The 16511-nt window shown below is 53.8% G+C and overlaps 1 protein-coding gene across 2 annotated transcripts in view; it reads left to right on the plus strand.

Moving 5' to 3' along the window:
• Nucleotides 1–16363, plus strand: part of ACSS2 (acyl-CoA synthetase short chain family member 2) — a 30889-nt gene extending 14526 nt beyond the window's left edge. The window contains exons 3-19 of one of the 2 annotated variants that reach the window (XM_040079902.2): nucleotides 2417–2508; nucleotides 2995–3098; nucleotides 3380–3452; nucleotides 4236–4311; nucleotides 5205–5319; nucleotides 6824–6862; nucleotides 8575–8712; nucleotides 8954–9124; nucleotides 9878–10011; nucleotides 10245–10377; nucleotides 10798–10854; nucleotides 11129–11209; nucleotides 11742–11850; nucleotides 11991–12059; nucleotides 13166–13342; nucleotides 14052–14126; nucleotides 14615–16363. In XM_040079902.2, coding sequence (XP_039935836.1) covers nucleotides 2417–2508; nucleotides 2995–3098; nucleotides 3380–3452; nucleotides 4236–4311; nucleotides 5205–5319; nucleotides 6824–6862; nucleotides 8575–8712; nucleotides 8954–9124; nucleotides 9878–10011; nucleotides 10245–10377; nucleotides 10798–10854; nucleotides 11129–11209; nucleotides 11742–11850; nucleotides 11991–12059; nucleotides 13166–13342; nucleotides 14052–14126; nucleotides 14615–14742 — 1771 coding nt within the window. In that variant the 3' untranslated portion in view covers nucleotides 14743–16363. The remainder of the gene's footprint in view (nucleotides 1–2416; nucleotides 2509–2994; nucleotides 3099–3379; nucleotides 3453–4235; nucleotides 4312–5204; nucleotides 5320–6823; nucleotides 6863–8574; nucleotides 8713–8953; nucleotides 9125–9877; nucleotides 10012–10244; nucleotides 10378–10797; nucleotides 10855–11128; nucleotides 11210–11741; nucleotides 11851–11990; nucleotides 12060–13165; nucleotides 13343–14051; nucleotides 14127–14614) is intronic. The other variant, XM_040079903.2, reaches the window with a different exon arrangement.
• Nucleotides 16364–16511: the final 148 nt, after the last annotated feature.

Here is a 16511-nt window from a genome sequence, read left to right on the forward strand (position 1 = left end):
AGGAGGACCTGGCGTATTTGAGACGTGCCTCTCATGTGCAGGGAAAGCAGGAATGTCCGAGCAGTGCCTCGTGCCGGGTGGCTCAGGGCAGGTCTGTGTCCCTCATGGGCGCCGTGTGCATGGCTGCTCCCCTGAGAACCCACAGCTTGGGTGACCTGGCTGCCTCTCCCCTTGGCTGCTCAGCCCCCAAATAGCACACAGGGCCCTGGGCAGCCTGTGCTACTCTTTCCTCCTGTGTTCCTCTCTTAGTAAAGGCTGTAATTAGATCCTTTGCTGGGCCAGGGCACAGACAAAGGGACATCCTTCCTCCCTGCCCTGCTTGTTGAGCTGGGGGCTGGCTTGCACAGGGCCTGCCTGTGGTGCCCAGCAGACCCCAGTGACCTTCAGCTGAGGGGTTAGTACGCTGGGATACTTCAGCTTGCATTTGGAAGCATTACAATTGTCTTTTAAGAGCTATTCCATAGCAAGGCTCATGGCCAAGGAGAGAGCTGCACACACAAGCAGGTTTGCACAGCACCAGCCTTGAGGTAGGTGCACAAAGGAAAGCCTGGATGGTGAGGGAAGGCACTCAGTGTGCAGCCAGACACAGCAGAAGCAGATGCTGTTCCTGTGAGCCAGATCAGTTACAGCTCCTCAGCCCAGCACTGAAATCAGCTCTTGCATCTTTGACCTCAAGTAACAGAATGAAAAAGGAAACTGATTTCCCGGTTTCTCGTTCCTAGCTGAGAGTCCTGCTGTAAGGGACCTTGACTAATAGTTTCACATGTCATTTAGCTCAAAGTGATGCTTCTGGCTGTGATGGGAAAATACAAGGAAAATGCTGGGATGTCAAGGCTGAGCTGCCTGCCTTGGGCACTGGTTCATGTTCCCACGCTTTGCTTTAGCTTTGTATTCTTGTGTCTCTCCTCTTTGCACTTAGAAGGGGCCAAACTTGCATAAAATGCCAAGCATGGAATCACCCTTCCAGCAGCCAGTGGTGGGAAGATTCCCTGTCCTGTGTCAGTGCAGGTATCCATGGTCCCAGTTGCTACAGAGCACTGTGGAAGCCAGGAGTGTAACTGGGTATCAAGAGGGGTAAGGCAAGTGTGTGAGCAGCAGATCCATGAATGATGATCCAGGTGTAGCCACCAGTTTTGGAACCCCTGTTCTACATGGGGCAGGAGCAGAGCTTGTAACCAGCTCTTGTGGTTTCTCCATCAGGACAATGTCTGCTGTTGGAGCTGTGGTCACTGTTGTGCTGGCACAGAATGGCATGATTTACAGAATTACTTGGGAAATTAGGGTGTTGCTTGATGCATCTCTGCATCCCAGAAGCCTTCCTGCTGTTTGTGTTGCTGGGGGAAGTGGTTGCTTTTTGCTAGAATTCCGTACTTGGTTTTGGAGTGCTCTGTTTGACAGATTGAAGAGGTGAAGTTTCTCTTTCAGAGCTAGGCAGAGCCTGGCTGCAATCCTGAGGGAGCACATGGCATGGAGGTTCTTCCTGGCCTCTCCCCAGCAGCAGTAGTGTTTTTTATTTGGCTGCACACACTAAGGGGACACTTTTCCAGAAGCACTGGCAGCTGAGTGTGATGTGATACTGCTATTGTGATACAGCTATGGATTACTGGAGTTTCTGTGCTGGCTGCCTTGGAGAGACCTGGAAAAGTGTTTCTGTCCTTTCAGAGTGTAGGAAGCTGCTGTTTCTCCACTGTGAAGTCGTGTCAATTTCTTTATGAATCTCCTGATACTTTGGGAGTGCCACCTCATTTGCATGGCTGAAGTTGAGTCACATTAAAATTAGCTGTTTATTACTTCAGTACCAAGCCATTTCCCTGAAGATCTAACATTCCTGTCCCTTCTCTAGGTGCAGCCCTTGGCCCTTCCTCCCATCAGTCTGGGCTGCAGGAGCCTGGAGTTGGTTCACAGAGGAGCACAGGGAGAATAAGGCAGAGCAGGGGTGACATACATGGGTGTATTTATATATGACCTTGGAAAACAAGACAGGCCTTGGCATCCCATGGCAGCCCATCAGATGTCAGGTATTCAGGGCTAGGTGTTGCTGCACCTTGGACCGTGTTTCATGCAGAGGTATCTGGAGGCACCCAGGAGTGAGGGAGCCGTGCCCTGAATCCCAGAGTGCTCCTGAGCCTGTGCACTCTTAGCTTTAGCTCTCATGGACTCATCTAGCCTCTCTGAAAGTGCCAGTGTTTCCATTTCGCACTTTTAATTGCTTTCAGTAGGATCTACACAAGGGGTGGGCACTTTGGACTCAATTTTCCTGCTATTGGAGAACTTTAGTCCAGAACTGGATTTCTGGAGTTTGATTACTCTATTCTCAGAAGGGCACATGAGGACATACTTGTGGGCCAGAGCAGTTTTCAGTGTCACTCTTACTTTGGACTGCTGCACAATAACAAAGATTATCTTGCTCTTCCAGGGAAGGGAATGAACCTGGGGATTCCATGAAAATCACCTACCGTGAGCTGCTGCACAAAGTCTGCCAGTTTGCCAATGTCCTCCGCAGCCAAGGTATACAGCTGGGGCAACAGGAGCACTGGATACTGGGAGGCACTTGGCCAAGAGTTTGGGGTCACTGCTTGTGTGGTTGCCAGTCTGTTGAGTAATTCTCATGAATTTACTCTGCAACACAGAGATTCATTCCTGGCTCTGTTTGTAAAGACTGATCTGTGCTGGTCATATCAGCTGTACAAGGAACAAATAAGTGCTCAAAACCTCATGCTGTGGGGTTTTCCAACAAGCAGTAGGCTCTGGTTACTTTCCTGCTTCACTCAGGGAGGCAGATGAGAACATGGATTGTTCATTGTCATCATCTCTCAAGAGCCATAGTGCTTTGAAAGGGCAAAACCCAATGCTGCTTCAGCTCTAGCTCCAACTGAAGCTTTTTTGTGTGCATATAAATGTGGAATTAAAATAATTGATTTATTTCTGTATCTCGTTCTTTTGCCATGTAACATGTTCATTTTGATAAATGCCACGTTCACTTTCCCTCCCTAGGGGTGAAAAAAGGAGACCGGGTTTCCATCTACTTGCCAATGATCCTGGAGCTGGTCATAGCCATGCTGGCCTGTGCCAGGATTGGAGCTCTGCACTCTGTTGTGGTAGGAACAAGCTCTTTGTGCTGCTCTTGGTGCTGAGCTCTGAGGGGAGCAGCTCTTGGTTTTGGGAGAGGAGCTGGAAAGATGAGTGCTGACCATGAGAGGGATGGAAGCTCAATTAAGATGCTGCTGTTTCCTGCACTAACTGTGCAATGAGCTCCTTTAGGTCTCTCCATCAGTGCTTGGTGTTGAATCATTTGCCTTGGGTGAACAGCACAGCAGCTGTGGGGGTCTGGGGCTGGGTTTCTGTGTGTCCCTGCTGACTGCTGTGTGCTCTCTGGCAGTTTGCAGGTTTCTCTGCAGACTCCCTTTGCGAGCGGATCCTTGACTGCGGTTGCTCTCTCCTCATCACGGCAGGTAAAACACACATCTGAGCAGCTCTCTTCCTGTTGTCTGGCTGAGAGGTTTTTATTTTAAAAGCCTGGGAGGGGCACCAGGAGGGGCAGTGCCTCAGCTGGGCCTCCCAAAGCGGGTACAGTGCTGTAGCTGTGCCCGAATGTTCTTCCCACTCCAAGCATGTGGTGAAACCTCCAAGCAGCCCTGCAGTTCGTCCTGTAAAGCTTGATGTCACCAGCTGCTAATAGCATGTTTCCAAACACTTCTCATCCATGTTCCTCCTCAAAATCAGCCACATGTTTGCAAGATGTATCATGAAGCAGACCTAATGTAAGAATTCCCACCCTTCCCAGTTTTAAGGACATTTCTGCTGCAGCTCCCAGCCTTGTAAAGCAAAGGATCAAGAATGTGGTGGTAGTTGCATGTAAGCCCACTGCATTTCCCCAGCTGCTTTTTCCAAAAGTGCAAGAAATAATGTTTTTATTAATTCCCATGGCATGAAAAGGACTGACTTAACTGCAGTCTTATGTTCTGGATGCATTGGATTATTTTCCACAGAATATTCCCAAGAGATTTGTCAGGTCAAACTGGGACCTCTCCCAGAGAAGGAATTCTACCGTGTCTTTTGGCATCTGTTTCTCTAGGCCAAAAGGGTACATTAGGAAAGCTTTCCCATCAGCTGCTTGTCTGCTTCCCCTCACTCCAGTGCATGAGCTCTACCCTCCTGGAACTGCTTGTTGCTCCAGCTGTCCCAGGCTGCCTTGGCTGGGAAGCCCCTCTGATGTTTCCCTCGCTGTTTTGCAGATGCCTTTTATCGAGGGGACAAACTGGTCAGCTTGAAGCAGATTGCAGATGAAGCCGTCCGGAAATGTAAAGACAGGTAAGTCTGGATTCCCTTGTAGAAAAGGGCATCGCTGCCAGAATCTGCTCCTGCACAAATGGGAGTTGTCGTAGGTGGGCAGACTCTGCAGCAGGTCTGACACAAACAGTCATCAGATGTTACAGAAAGGGAAATAATCCTGGTGAAATGACTTTGCCAGGCTTGCAGACACAGCATCTGTGTAGCTTGTGAGAGACTGAATGTGGGTTTGTGTGTTAGATCAAACATGGAAACTCAGGGCAGATAGTCTGCACGTTAGAAATTCACACTCTTTAAGAAAACATAAGTCTTTATGTCGGTAAAAATAGGTACCTGGGAGGATAGAAGTGATCCTGAAGTTGAGAATTAACTGATGGAGACTCTGTTGACACCCTGAACAGGGTTGAAGGGAAGTGAGATCATTCTGTCAATGTTTTGTAGGCTGTCTTTGCCCTCATGAGGGGGCAAACACCTACACCTTTCCTTGATGTATAATCAGGCTTTGGAAGCCTTTCCTCCCTCTGAGACAGTCATGCCTAGGGGTTGGAGCAGCCACTAACATCTCCTGCTAGGACGGCTTGTTCCTGGTCACAGGCAGGCAAATTTGGGATTTTTGGAATCTCCACAGCAGAGTCCTGGGAGAGAGACTTGTGGGACCCCCACTTTCTCTCCAAGAATCACACCTGGTAAATCCCCAGTAAGCTGTGCACAGACTGTTCCTGCTCTCCGAGCTGTTCCTGTGGCTGGTGTCTTTGGAAGTTCACGGTGTACCTGCAGTTTGCATGGCAGCAAATGCTGCAACTCAACAAAAGGAGCTCCAGGCCCCTGCCCTGCCTCCAGTGCTGCCTGTGAATCTCAGGAAGGGCTGGCTCAGCCCCTGAGCAGCCCAGGGTGACAGCTCCTGCCTTTTACAGGGGATCCTCGTTGAAAAAGTGCATCGTGGTGAAGCACCTGGGCAGGGAAGAGATAGCAGTGGATGGGACCTGCAGCAAATCTCCTCCTCTGAAAAGGCTGTGCCAGGAAGTGCAGGTGTGTTCCTGGTTGGGTGAGAGGGGGGTTTTATTAACATGGGCCTGAGACCAGCAAATTGATCAGTGTAAAACCACTGCAGTGATTCCCTGAATGCTCCTGTTCTGACTCCTGTTCCTGTTTTCACCCCTCCTTGCTGACATTGCCGTGTGAGTGGTCTAAAAGATGGTTCCTTTTCCTTACCAAGATCCTCTCCCTGCTGCTTCCTTCCAGCCCACAGGACTGGGTACATCTTCCAAAGCTACTAGGGACAAGATGCCCATTTTCCTCTACTTAGTACGAGGCTTTTCCTTCCTAAACCTTTATCTCTCTCCCCTTTTGTGCTAAGACCAATGCTGAACTGCACTGTAACTGTGACAGTGGCAGCAGGAGAGTTGTGCTCATGGCGTGAGCTCAGTGCAGCCCTGTGACGGGGCAGCAGTCCTCTGCTGAGAGCAGTGCAGGGTCTGTGCAGCTGCCCCTGGGACTTTCCTTTGAAACTGAAAGCAGACAAAAGGATGTGGGCCAGAGGCATGTGGTGAGATGGGGTGGAAGGAGGAGAAAGTGTTGTGGAGCTGTGGCTGCCTGCTGAGCTCCCAAGGCTGCTGAGCAGCCCTGCTGTGCCCAGCCCTTACCTGCTCCAAAGGCAGGTTATTGTCAGCTACCCCACAGCTCCAAAGCTTGCCACATTGTCTTCTGTCCCTCTGTGTTGGGTGATTATTTGCACTGAGTTATCCCCAGGCTGCTGCTGGCTCAGAAATGGGTTGTGTTTGGGGAGTGTTTGAGCTTTAGACTCTGCTTTCAGGAGGAATGGTCTGTGCACATCCCTGGAACAAGAAGTCCAGCAGATTCTCTGCTTTTGAGTTATTTTTCCCTCGTTCAGCTGTGTTAATTTTATTGGGGTGTTGCTCTTTGTTTGACAGCCTGGCCTTGTTCCTCGGCCTGCTCTGCCCCTTCTCTTGTGAGGGCAAGGTAGATGCAAAGGATTGGGAAAACTGGAGCAGACCAGCGTTCCTGTGTGAGGTTTCCCTGGCAGGGTGGTTGCAGGGCAGCCTGTCCCTGTGCTGGTTCCACTAGGTGAGGTGAGGTTTTTGTGCAGAATGCGCTGAGGGGAGGCTGGAGGGTGTCTCTTACCCTTTGGTTCTCTCTGCTCTACTTGTTTGGACACTTCATTGAGGTTTCTTTCCCTCGTGGGTGCATTTTTACTGTCCCGTTGGTTTGTGTGAAGCTAGTGGATGGTCTGTGGGCTGGCTCTGTGCCTCTGTTCCCAGCCAAGCCGTGTGCAGGGGGTGGCCTCGGGGACCTGCCCTGGAGGTAGCTGGTACCCAGGGAAGGTGATGGAAATGGGCAGGCTTCTGCTCAGTGGGCATCTCCTGGCCTGGCCGTGGATCTAAGCATTTTCCAGCCTCCCAGAGTGATTTCCCAACATCAGGGCCTGTGGGCTTCCAGAAGCTCCCTGCCTGCAAAGCCTGGTGTGGATCCTCCGCTTCCCAGATTTCACGCCCTCTTTGTGGATTTTTAACAGGAAAAAAAGACTGAAAGCTCACAGAGACTCCATCCCAAGGTATTTACTCACAGCACCGCCTTCCTCCTTTTGACACCTCTCCTCTGCTTCCCGTGCAGCTCCCCACCTCCCTTAACTGCTCTGGCTGCCCAGCCACACGCGCCCTCCTAACCGTGGTGCCAGCAGCTGCATGTCAGTGACAGAGCCCACCCAGCTTGGCAGAGCTGCCCACGGCGTGGGGTGAATGCAGTGCCACCGGTGCTTCCAGAGACAGACCCCCATCCGTGGCCCTGGCACAGGCCAGTGCAGAGCCCTTGGGATGCAGTGTCAGCATCCAGCTCAGGCTTTGGCTCTCTGCCTTCCCAAAGCGGCTCTCACAGCGCGCTTCCCTTTGTGGGGAGGCTGGCAGGGGTCACCTGCAGCTTCCTGGCCACGGGCAGCAGTCCTGGATCTCCAGACCCAGCACGTGGACTCTGCCTGCCTCATCCAAGGAGCTGTGGCCTCTGGACCCCCAGAGCGGCAGAGACACTGTGCCATGGGTCTGACCTCCCCCTGGGGCACTGCAGGATGGGTGCTAAATCAGGGGTCCTTCAAGGAGGGATGCAAGAGAAAACAGCTGGATAGCCTTGGCCTTGTTTACCTGGTACCTTGCTGGGAGCTTGCTGCTGGGACAGAATTGTGGAAACTGCTTTGCCGGGTAAAACCGGGAGCCCTGGGGGTCCATGAAAGCTTTCCAAGTGGGCTCAGTTGTACCAAACTGTCATGCAGCTGGCGTCCCCTGCACCATGTGTGCGGGAGCTGCGTGCTGGGCTGTGGGGTCCCAGTGCCTCCAGATGTCTCTTGAACATCTTTAGGGCAGCAGAGAGTCACCGTGTGGCTGCTCTCTGTGCACCCCAGCTGAGGGAGCTCTGGTGACTCTGGCTTTGTGAGGAGGAAGTGCAGGGCTCTGGGTCAGGTGCCTGCCCTCACAGAGATGTGGGAAGTGGAGGTCTGAGCTGAGGCTGGGGTGTGTTCCCTGCCCTGCTTCCCCCAAGCTTCTCTGAGGAAAGGTGAGAAGGTCAAGGGAAGTTAAGTCTTGTCCTGAACTGTGTCACCACCCTGGAGAGGTGAGCAGCCAGAACAACCCTCAGGGTGACCTGTGCCCATTAGCCACAGGCTTTGGTGGATCTGTCACGGTTCTGGCATCTTCAGTCTGTGCTGGATGGCTCTGCATTGGTGCAGTCGCTTCTTACCAGGGTCGTTATTACCTAAAAACCCAGAGAACAGCTTTCTTTGGGGGCCTGCAGGGCCAAGCAGTGTGAGCCCACAGTGCTGCTGTTTGTCTCGGGCTGTGCTGCCATCAGGGTCCCCACAAGATGTGTGGGACAGGTGGCTGTGGGACGTGTGGCTGTGCTTGCTGCTTCGCTGCGGGGCTGCAGCTCGGGGCAGCCCCACAGGGCAGGAGGAGCCTGATGGTGGGAACAGCCAGAGCAGCTGCTGCCAGCCTCTCCTGGCTGCTGCTGCTGCCCACGGGCAGGAGGAGCCGTTACCTGTGGCCTGGGCACTGCTTCAGGTCTTCAGCCAGACCGTGTTTAAGGGTTTTCTTTGTGGCTGTGGGCTGTGAAAAGGAGCTTCGGGAGTGGGAGCTGCAGCTCTGGTGCATGGTTTGCAGCAGGCTGTGCTGTGAACTTCCCCCTCGATGGCCAGTGAGGGGGACAAGGTTTGGGCTGTGCTCCTCATCCCCCCTCTCTTGTTTTTGGACAAGCCTGTTTCCAATCTTGTGCTTTCCTCAGACCCCCTGGGACCCAGCCATGGACACGTGGTGGCATGAGCTGGTGCACGGTGCCAGCACAGAGTGTGAGCCCGAGTGGTGCGACGCCGAGGACGAGCTCTTCATCCTCTACACGAGCGGCTCCACTGGAAAACCCAAGGTGTGCTCCCAGCTCCCTGCACAGGACAGACGGAGCCACAGGAGCCCCTCAGCTGGGGGAACTGGTGAGGGGGGAGTTGGGAGGCCCCAGCAGGAAGAGGAGGCACAGAGGTCTTAGAAAGGGGCTGTGCTGGTCACTCCTGCTCAGCTGCTGTTGGAGCTCAGTGATGCTCAGCTGGGCCTGGCAGGGTGAGGGCAATGGTGGGAGCTCACTCTGACGTTCCTGTGCCTTCTCCTTACAGGGTGTGCTGCACACCATGGGTGGGTACATGATTTTTGCTGCCACCTCCTTTAAATACGTGTTTGATTACCAACCTGAGGATGTGTACTGGTGCACGGCCGACATCGGATGGATAACGGGCCATTCCTACCTCACCTATGGCCCCCTGGCTAACGGGGCCACCAGCGTGTTGGTGAGTGCTGTGTGCCACTGGGTGCTTTCACTCCAGGAAAAGGGACATGGTGGTGCTGAGCTGCACCCCTGCGTTGCTCCCTGATGGTGTGCAGGGCTCTGTGAGGAGGGGTGGTGCTCTCCAGGGAGGGCACGGTGACTGCCTGGGGGAGAAGTTTGTGTGTGGCTTTTGGCTGGTTGATTTTTTCAAATGCTCCCCTGTTTCTTTCCCGTAAAAGTACAAGGCTCGTGTACCAGTGGAGCCAGGGCTGCTCTGACTTAATGGAAAAACTCGATCAGGGAGTGATGTTTTCCCTGCTGATGCTGATTTGACAGCTTGTTGTTTACCTCCTGTGCCTGTATCTCTCTTGGCAGTGTAACAGATCGGGGAGCCAGAGACCTGTGCCCAGGAATCCCCAGGGAAATGCAAGCAGCAAAATCACTGTTATGTTGGGGGAGTTCTTGGTACTCTGGGTTGTGATTCTGTCACAGTGTTTGGACCTCTTGCCCTTTGCCACATGGGCAGGGTCATTTGGGCTGTGTCACTGTGGTGGCCACGCAAGTGCCTGTGCTGCAAGGGGGTGTCAGGGGACATCTGCTAGGATGAGGGGGGTGACATCTGCCCAGTGAGGGGGTCCTTGGCCTGGGCTGGTTTGTGGTACCCCTCTAAGGACATGCTGGTGTTCAGCTGCTGTTTGGCTCCTCCTGCTTGGGCAGGTGCTGCAGGTGGGGAGCAGTGAGGAACAGCTCTGTCACTGCTCTGTCTCCTGCTCAGTTTGAAGGCGTCCCCACCTACCCAGATGTTGGCAGAATGTGGAGCATCATCGACAAGTACAAGGTGACCAAGTTCTACACAGCACCCACGGCCATCCGCCTGCTGATGAAGTACGGCGAGGAGCCTGTCAAAAAGTGAGTGCCAGTCCCAGTGGCAGGAGGATGTTTGCTGTGCACGGCAGGGTTGAGTGGCAGGTGCCAAAATGACCCAGGACTCCCCTCTTCCCCTATGGAAGTGTTGAGAAAGCTGTGAACTGTACCTGGAAAGTCCATTTTGGGTAACCCTGGGATTCCTGCAGGCTCTGCTGTGCAGCAGGCTCACAGCTCCGTAGCCTGCTGAGCCCCTGCCAGCCCCCTCCTCTCTGCAGGCACAGCAGGAAGTCCCTGAAGGTGCTGGGGACCGTGGGTGAGCCCATCAACCCCGAGGCCTGGCTGTGGTACTACCGTGTGGTGGGAGAGGAGAGGTGTCCCATTGTGGACACCTTCTGGCAGACTGAGACGGTGAGTCCTTGCTGGGTGGTCCTGGCACCTCTCTGTCCCTTGGGCTCCCTGCAGGGCCTCCTTGGAGGTTTCCCATAGTGGGGTTTGGGGTCTGTGGGGACTTCTTGTTTGGCCTGCCCAGGAGACTCTGTGCCTCTTCCTATCCTGGAACTCAAAACAGGCTCCAAGGGGAAACCTTCCTCTCCAAAGGGTCTTTTCCAAACTCTGCTCTGGACACTGCTCTCCTCCCCCTCTTTCTCTCCCCCAGCAGCTCCAAAGCTTTGTGCCCACATTTCCCATCCACTGCCATATCCTTCCCAGGGCCCATCTCCACACCTGCCCTGGGCAGCCCTGCCTGGGATGTGCTGTTCCCAGTGCTGATGGCACAGCTGTGGCCTGGGCTGGCATGGCCCAAACTCACTGGTTTTTGCCTCTTTGCAGGGAGGCCACATGCTGACACCCCTTCCTGCTGCCACCCCCATGAAGCCAGGCTCGGCCGTGAGTACTTGTGTTCTCCTCCCCAGGAGCCTCAGCAGGGCCTGTCTGTGCCATGGCTGGGCGGTTGCAGCCTGCCAGAGGGTGGGGGGACAGTGGTGCATGTGGGAGGTGACCACCACCCAAAATCCCAGGCCCCGTGCAGCCACGCTCATGGGCACCATGTACCACAGCTCTCCAAAGCTGCCCTTGCCCTGCCTCCCACTCCCTCTGGTTAATGGGGCACTAATGCAGGGATTCACCTCCATCTCTCTTTTCTCCCTGGTCCCCACGGCAGACATTCCCCTTTTTTGGTGTGGTCCCTGCCATTCTGAGCGAGTCAGGGGAAGAACTGGAAGGAGAAGCAGAAGGTTACCTGGTAAGGAAGGGCTGATCTTCCCCATCCTCCCCTGTCCATTCCCTGTGAGCTCTGGGACATCCCTGGTAGAATACCCACATCTTTTGGCCCAGGGCTGGGACAGAGTCACCATCCCTGGAAGTATTCAAAAACTGTGCGGAGGTGGCACTTGAGGACATGGTTTAGTGGTTGACAGTTGGACTTGATGATCTTAAAGTTCTTTTCCAGCCTTGAAAAATTTGTGATTCTATCTCCACTAACTGTGGTCCAAACAAAGAACCCCTGTGGGTGGTAGGAACTCCCTCCAAGGCCATAACTTTGTGGGAGCTTTTACAGCTGATCTCTAAATGCACTTGCACACGTGGGCATGGCAGGAGGATGGGAACAGCTGCTCAGTCAAGCTCCTTCCCCCTGGCCAAAGCCGGTGAGACCTTCCCAGCAGCGAGTGTCTGGGTGCTGCTCGTGGCTGTCCCTGTCATGTCTCTCACTGTGATGCAAACCTGGGTTATTGGTGTGGCTCTCCCTGCCCCAGCTCTGTGTTTCTCACCCCCAGGTGTTTAAGCAGCCCTGGCCAGGGATCATGCGCACGCTCTACGGAAAGCACCAGCAGTTTGAAACCATTTACTTCAAGAAGTTCCCCGGGTATTACGTGACAGGCGACGGTAAGGGGCTCCAGGCTGGTGTGGTCACAGGGGCCTGGGGACAGCAGTGGAAATCTTGCCCTGTCCTGCCCTCAGAGCACCTTATCAGTTGTTCTGAAGGCTGGCACTGCTGCCTCACACTCATTTCTGGCTATTTTTAGGTTGCAGAAGAGATAAAGATGGTTATTACTGGATCACAGGGCGAATTGATGACATGTTGAATGTTTCTGGTAAGAAGGAGTTTTGTCTTCAGTGGGGACCAATGTGCTCTCTGACACCTTGCTTTGTGACACTTCTGCATCCATTTCAAAAGCCACCTGCTTTTTGGGGATGGTTCTACATCTGTGATTCTGCCCAACAACCTGTCCTCAAAGTGGATCCAGTTTCTGGGTCAGGGTTGTTTTGGGGACACGCAAGCCTGTGACTTGGTGACTTTCTGCACCATTTTCCCTGGAGACAAAGCCTTGGAGGGAAGGAACCTTCTGTAACCAGCCAGGGCACCTCTGCTGAAGGATTTAGGGCCACAGGGAATCACAGAGTTTGGGCTTGCTAATCCAACCTTCTGCTCCATGTAGGGCTCACCTCAAAGCTGCATCAGGCTGCTCAGAGCTCTGAAGGTTTTCCCACCTCTCTGGACTGAGTCTTTGAGATTCAGCTGCTTCTCAGCCCATCATTTTCTATATACTCTATTTACTAGTTCCCTCCCTCCTTTCCTGGAGCGTGTCTCCTCCAGGTATATCCTGCTGGCTCTGAAGTGTTGCTTTACTTGTTCCTGAATCAAACTAGATCCTTTCACCTGACAGCAGAGCCTGATTCTCCACCAGCTGATCATTCTGGGAGTTGACCATCTTCCTGTGGCTTTCTGTGACAGCAGTGCTGGGGTGAAATGTCAGAGCACAAGAGCAGAGGTGTGCAGGACTGAGTTGTGCCCCTGCCCCAAGAGGTGGAGTGTCATTGTCCCTCCCCACAGCACTGGGCTGGAGCAGATCCATCCTCTTCCTCTGCACCTTCCAGCTGACCACGTGGGCAGGTCTCCTCCTGCCAAATCCAGCTCCTTCTCAGCCTGTGCTTTGGAAGGGCATCACTGTGAGCTGTTCATGATCTGTTCTGGGAAGAAGCCTAAAGGTGGGAGGGGGAACAGCCAGGGAAGGTGGCTTCTGCAGGTGAGTGACACCTGGCAGCTTCCAGAGCACTGCAGAAATGAGTTTCACTCTCCAACTGTTGTCCTTTCCCAAGCACATCAAACTGATGCTCTCAAATCTGTACTTTAGGGCCTTTTATAGCCTCAGGCCTCTTCCTGCAGGTCTGTAAAGCTTTGCCTCCCCCTTGTTTCCAGGCCACTTGCTGAGCACGGCCGAGGTGGAGTCGGCGCTGGTGGAGCACGCGGCGGTGGCCGAGGCCGCCGTGGTCAGCCACCCCCACCCCCTGAAGGGCGAGTGCCTCTACTGCTTTGTGACCCTGAGAGAGGGCCACGAGTTCACCAAGAACCTCACAGATGAGCTCAAAAAGCAAGGTAGGAACCGCCAAATATCGGGGAGCAGGCAGGGGGAGGACAGGTGGTGGAGGGGTTAAGGGCTTGCCTGTGCTCTGGGGAATGCAGCGTGGACAACTGCCACAAGGTGCCTCTTGATTACAGAGCACGGCTGACAGACTAAAATTAGTTCTCCTGGCCTTTGGCTGCTCATGTGATGCCATCTCTGCCTCCTGGGAGCTGGCAGCCCTGCGAGGGACTGGGCTTTTGTTTGCAGCAGGGCTCTTCCTGGCAGACTGGGACATCCTGGGAGGATCATGGGGTTTCTTTAGGGTGGTGCTGTGTGTGTTTGTGCTCTGCTGTCAAGGAGTTGTTCCACTGCAAACTGCAGCATTCAATACATGGAACAGACCTGTGGCAGCTTCTTCTCTGGAGGAGCACAAGAGTGAATCAATCCTTGCTCTATCAGAATGGTCACAGTGTTGGTTGTAGCCGTTAGGGAGGTCTCTGGAAGATGGAGGGAATGAAAAAATGAGTGTTCTCACTGCTGGGGAGATGTGCTTATGGCCCTGTTGGCATTTGCAGGTCCTGCTGTCCCCTCCCACCGTGTGGAGCTCAGGTGGAGCAGCCCCAGGCACTGCCCTGCCAGGTGTCCCAGGAGCTGGGCTCCAGGCCTTAACCTTCTCTCCTGACTGGAAAGGATGTGAGGCTTCTCCTCATCCCTACAGTGAAAATCTCTCTTTTTTTGCAGTCAGAGAAAAAATCGGGCCCATAGCAACACCTGATTACATCCAGTACGCCCCCAGCCTGCCCAAAACCCGCTCAGGTGAGTTCCAGGGGAGAACTGTACAGTTCCTGCCAGTGGAATTTGATCAGCCTTGCACTGTTTGTCCAGGGGTGCTCAGATTAGGGGAGGTGCAGGATGTGCAGCGCTGGTACTTCCCACTTCTGCTGAGGATGCTGAAGAGATCCTGATTCCTGGGGAAAGGGACTTTTACATGGACAGATAATAAGGACAAGGGGTGATGGGTTTAAACTGGTGGAGGGCAGGTGTGGATTAAATAGACATATGGAAGGAATTCTTCCCTGTGAGGATGGCAGGCCCTGGCACAGGGCGCCCAGAGAAGCTGGGGCTGCCCCTGGATCCCTGGCAGTGCCCAAGGCCAGGTTGGATGGGGCTTGGAGCAGCCTGGGACAGTGGAAGGTGTCCCTGCCATGGCAGGGGGTTGGAAAGAGGTGATCTTTAAGGTCCCTTCCAACCCAGACCATTCTGGAATTCTGACCCCTGCTTCCCTTTCTTGGCTGTCATTACAGGAAAGATCACCAGACGGATATTAAGGAAAATTGCCAAAAACGACCAAGATCTGGGGGACATCTCCACCTTGGCAGACCCAGGCATCATCCAACAGCTTTTCAACAGCAGATGTGAAACTAAGCAGTAGCAGCAGGACCTGTCCCTGCTGAGCAGAACAGTGGCAGTGGCACCTGATGAGCAGGTCCCTCCAACAGCTGCTGCCTTCACCTGTTGAATTGAATGTACCAATGGTAGGAACGAGGAGAGTCTGGCTCTGGAGAGGCCATGTCCATGCCCTGGATGAGGTGTCTGTCGTGTTCCAGATGGATGTCACACATCTGAGGGTCAGCCTGATGCACAGAGGGACTCATCCTCCTCCCTTTTCAGCACCTCGTTCTTGATTTTAATTTAATTGGGGGGGTGGGGAAGAGGGTGTTAATTTACTTTATGTCCTGGAGGGGCCCTGGCGCGTTGTGCAGTGGGAAGGAGCTTTGGGGGTTGGAGGGGATGTGATGCTGGAGTTGCTCAATGCAGGCAGGCCGGGGAGGTGCATCTGCCGCTGCCCAGAGAGCAGCTGAGCTTCCTTTTGTCCTTGGAGTGCTGCAAGCTGCAGGAGCACTGCAGCAGCCACATCATCACTGCACGGCTGTGCTCGTCCTGCATCCACTGCCCTGCTGCTAGCACAGCTTCCTGGAGCCTCCAGAGGAGTGGGGCAAGGCTCCAGGGAGCTCCGGGCTTTAAACAGATGCTTTGGGGCAATCTGAGACCAAGATCTGCTGCTTCCGCACTGTATTGTACCAGCTCCTGCATTGTCCCCAGTGCAGGGTCCTTCACTGGCCATGGACACTCCAGGGAGCCAGGAAGGGAAGAGCCTTGGTGTGACAAGTTCCATGGAGCCCTGGTTCCTCCAGCCCTGCTGCCTCCAGCTCCCAGCTGAACCAGAGCTGGAGCAGCTGGATGCTCCGTGTCCTGGGGGAGGATTGGGAACTGTTACACCAAGGGATGGAGGGGAAATGGAGCCAGGCAGAGGCACCTCTCCCAAGGCACCGTGACCGCTGCTACAGCAGGGGAAGCAAAGCAGGCAGGGCTGTGGGAGTCCTACACATTTCCTCATCAGGAAAAAAGGGTGGGAGATGTTTAAAGTCAATGTTTGCTTAAATCTGACTTGGGTTAAGGATGATGACAGCTAAAGGTCCCAAACTTCTTCCCCAAGAGCCTGACCACCACCGGGGTCCTGCCAAAGCCATCCTTCCTCCAGTGAAGGACAATTAACTCCAGCCAGGGCTGAGCTGGGGCTGATACCTCCTTTGCAATGTCTCTATGAAACCTGCATGTGAACTGTTTGATTTTGCACTTAAACCAAAGGAGAAATGGGCTTTAAAACTTGCTGCAACAGCTGTTGTGGGGAGTGCCAGAGGAATACCTGCAACCTGAGCTGACTTGGGGCTGGAAAGGAGGAGCAGCTGCCTCTGGGTTGGGGTGCTCAGGGCAGGTGTTGGGGTGCTCTGCTGGGCTGTTGGCCAAGTCCCAAATCTCACTTGTTATCTGCTGCTCACACTGGCACAGCACCTGTGTCACCTGTAATCTCGGTGCCTGCCTGTGTCCCCTGTGCCCCCACAGCTCTGTACCACTGGATTGTGCCACCTTGGTGACAAGGATTCCTACATCATCGTTCCTCCTGTTACTCTTTGTCAGCTATGTAATTTTGGCTGGAAAACAATGAGAATTTAATGCAAAATGGAATAAAATTCAAGACAACAAGATGGAAACAGGCTTGGAGTGTGTGTGGGTGGTAGGTGCTCGTGTGACACTGAGTCCAGGGTGCTCAGTGCAGTTGGAGTGGCTGTGCCAGAAACCAGGATTGGCTTTTGGGATGGGGAGGGGAAGGTTCCTGCCAGCATGACACTTTTCCATGGA

This window comes from Hirundo rustica, chromosome 16 (assembly GCF_015227805.2).
Source record: "Hirundo rustica isolate bHirRus1 chromosome 16, bHirRus1.pri.v3, whole genome shotgun sequence".
NCBI lineage: Eukaryota > Metazoa > Chordata > Aves > Passeriformes > Hirundinidae > Hirundo > Hirundo rustica.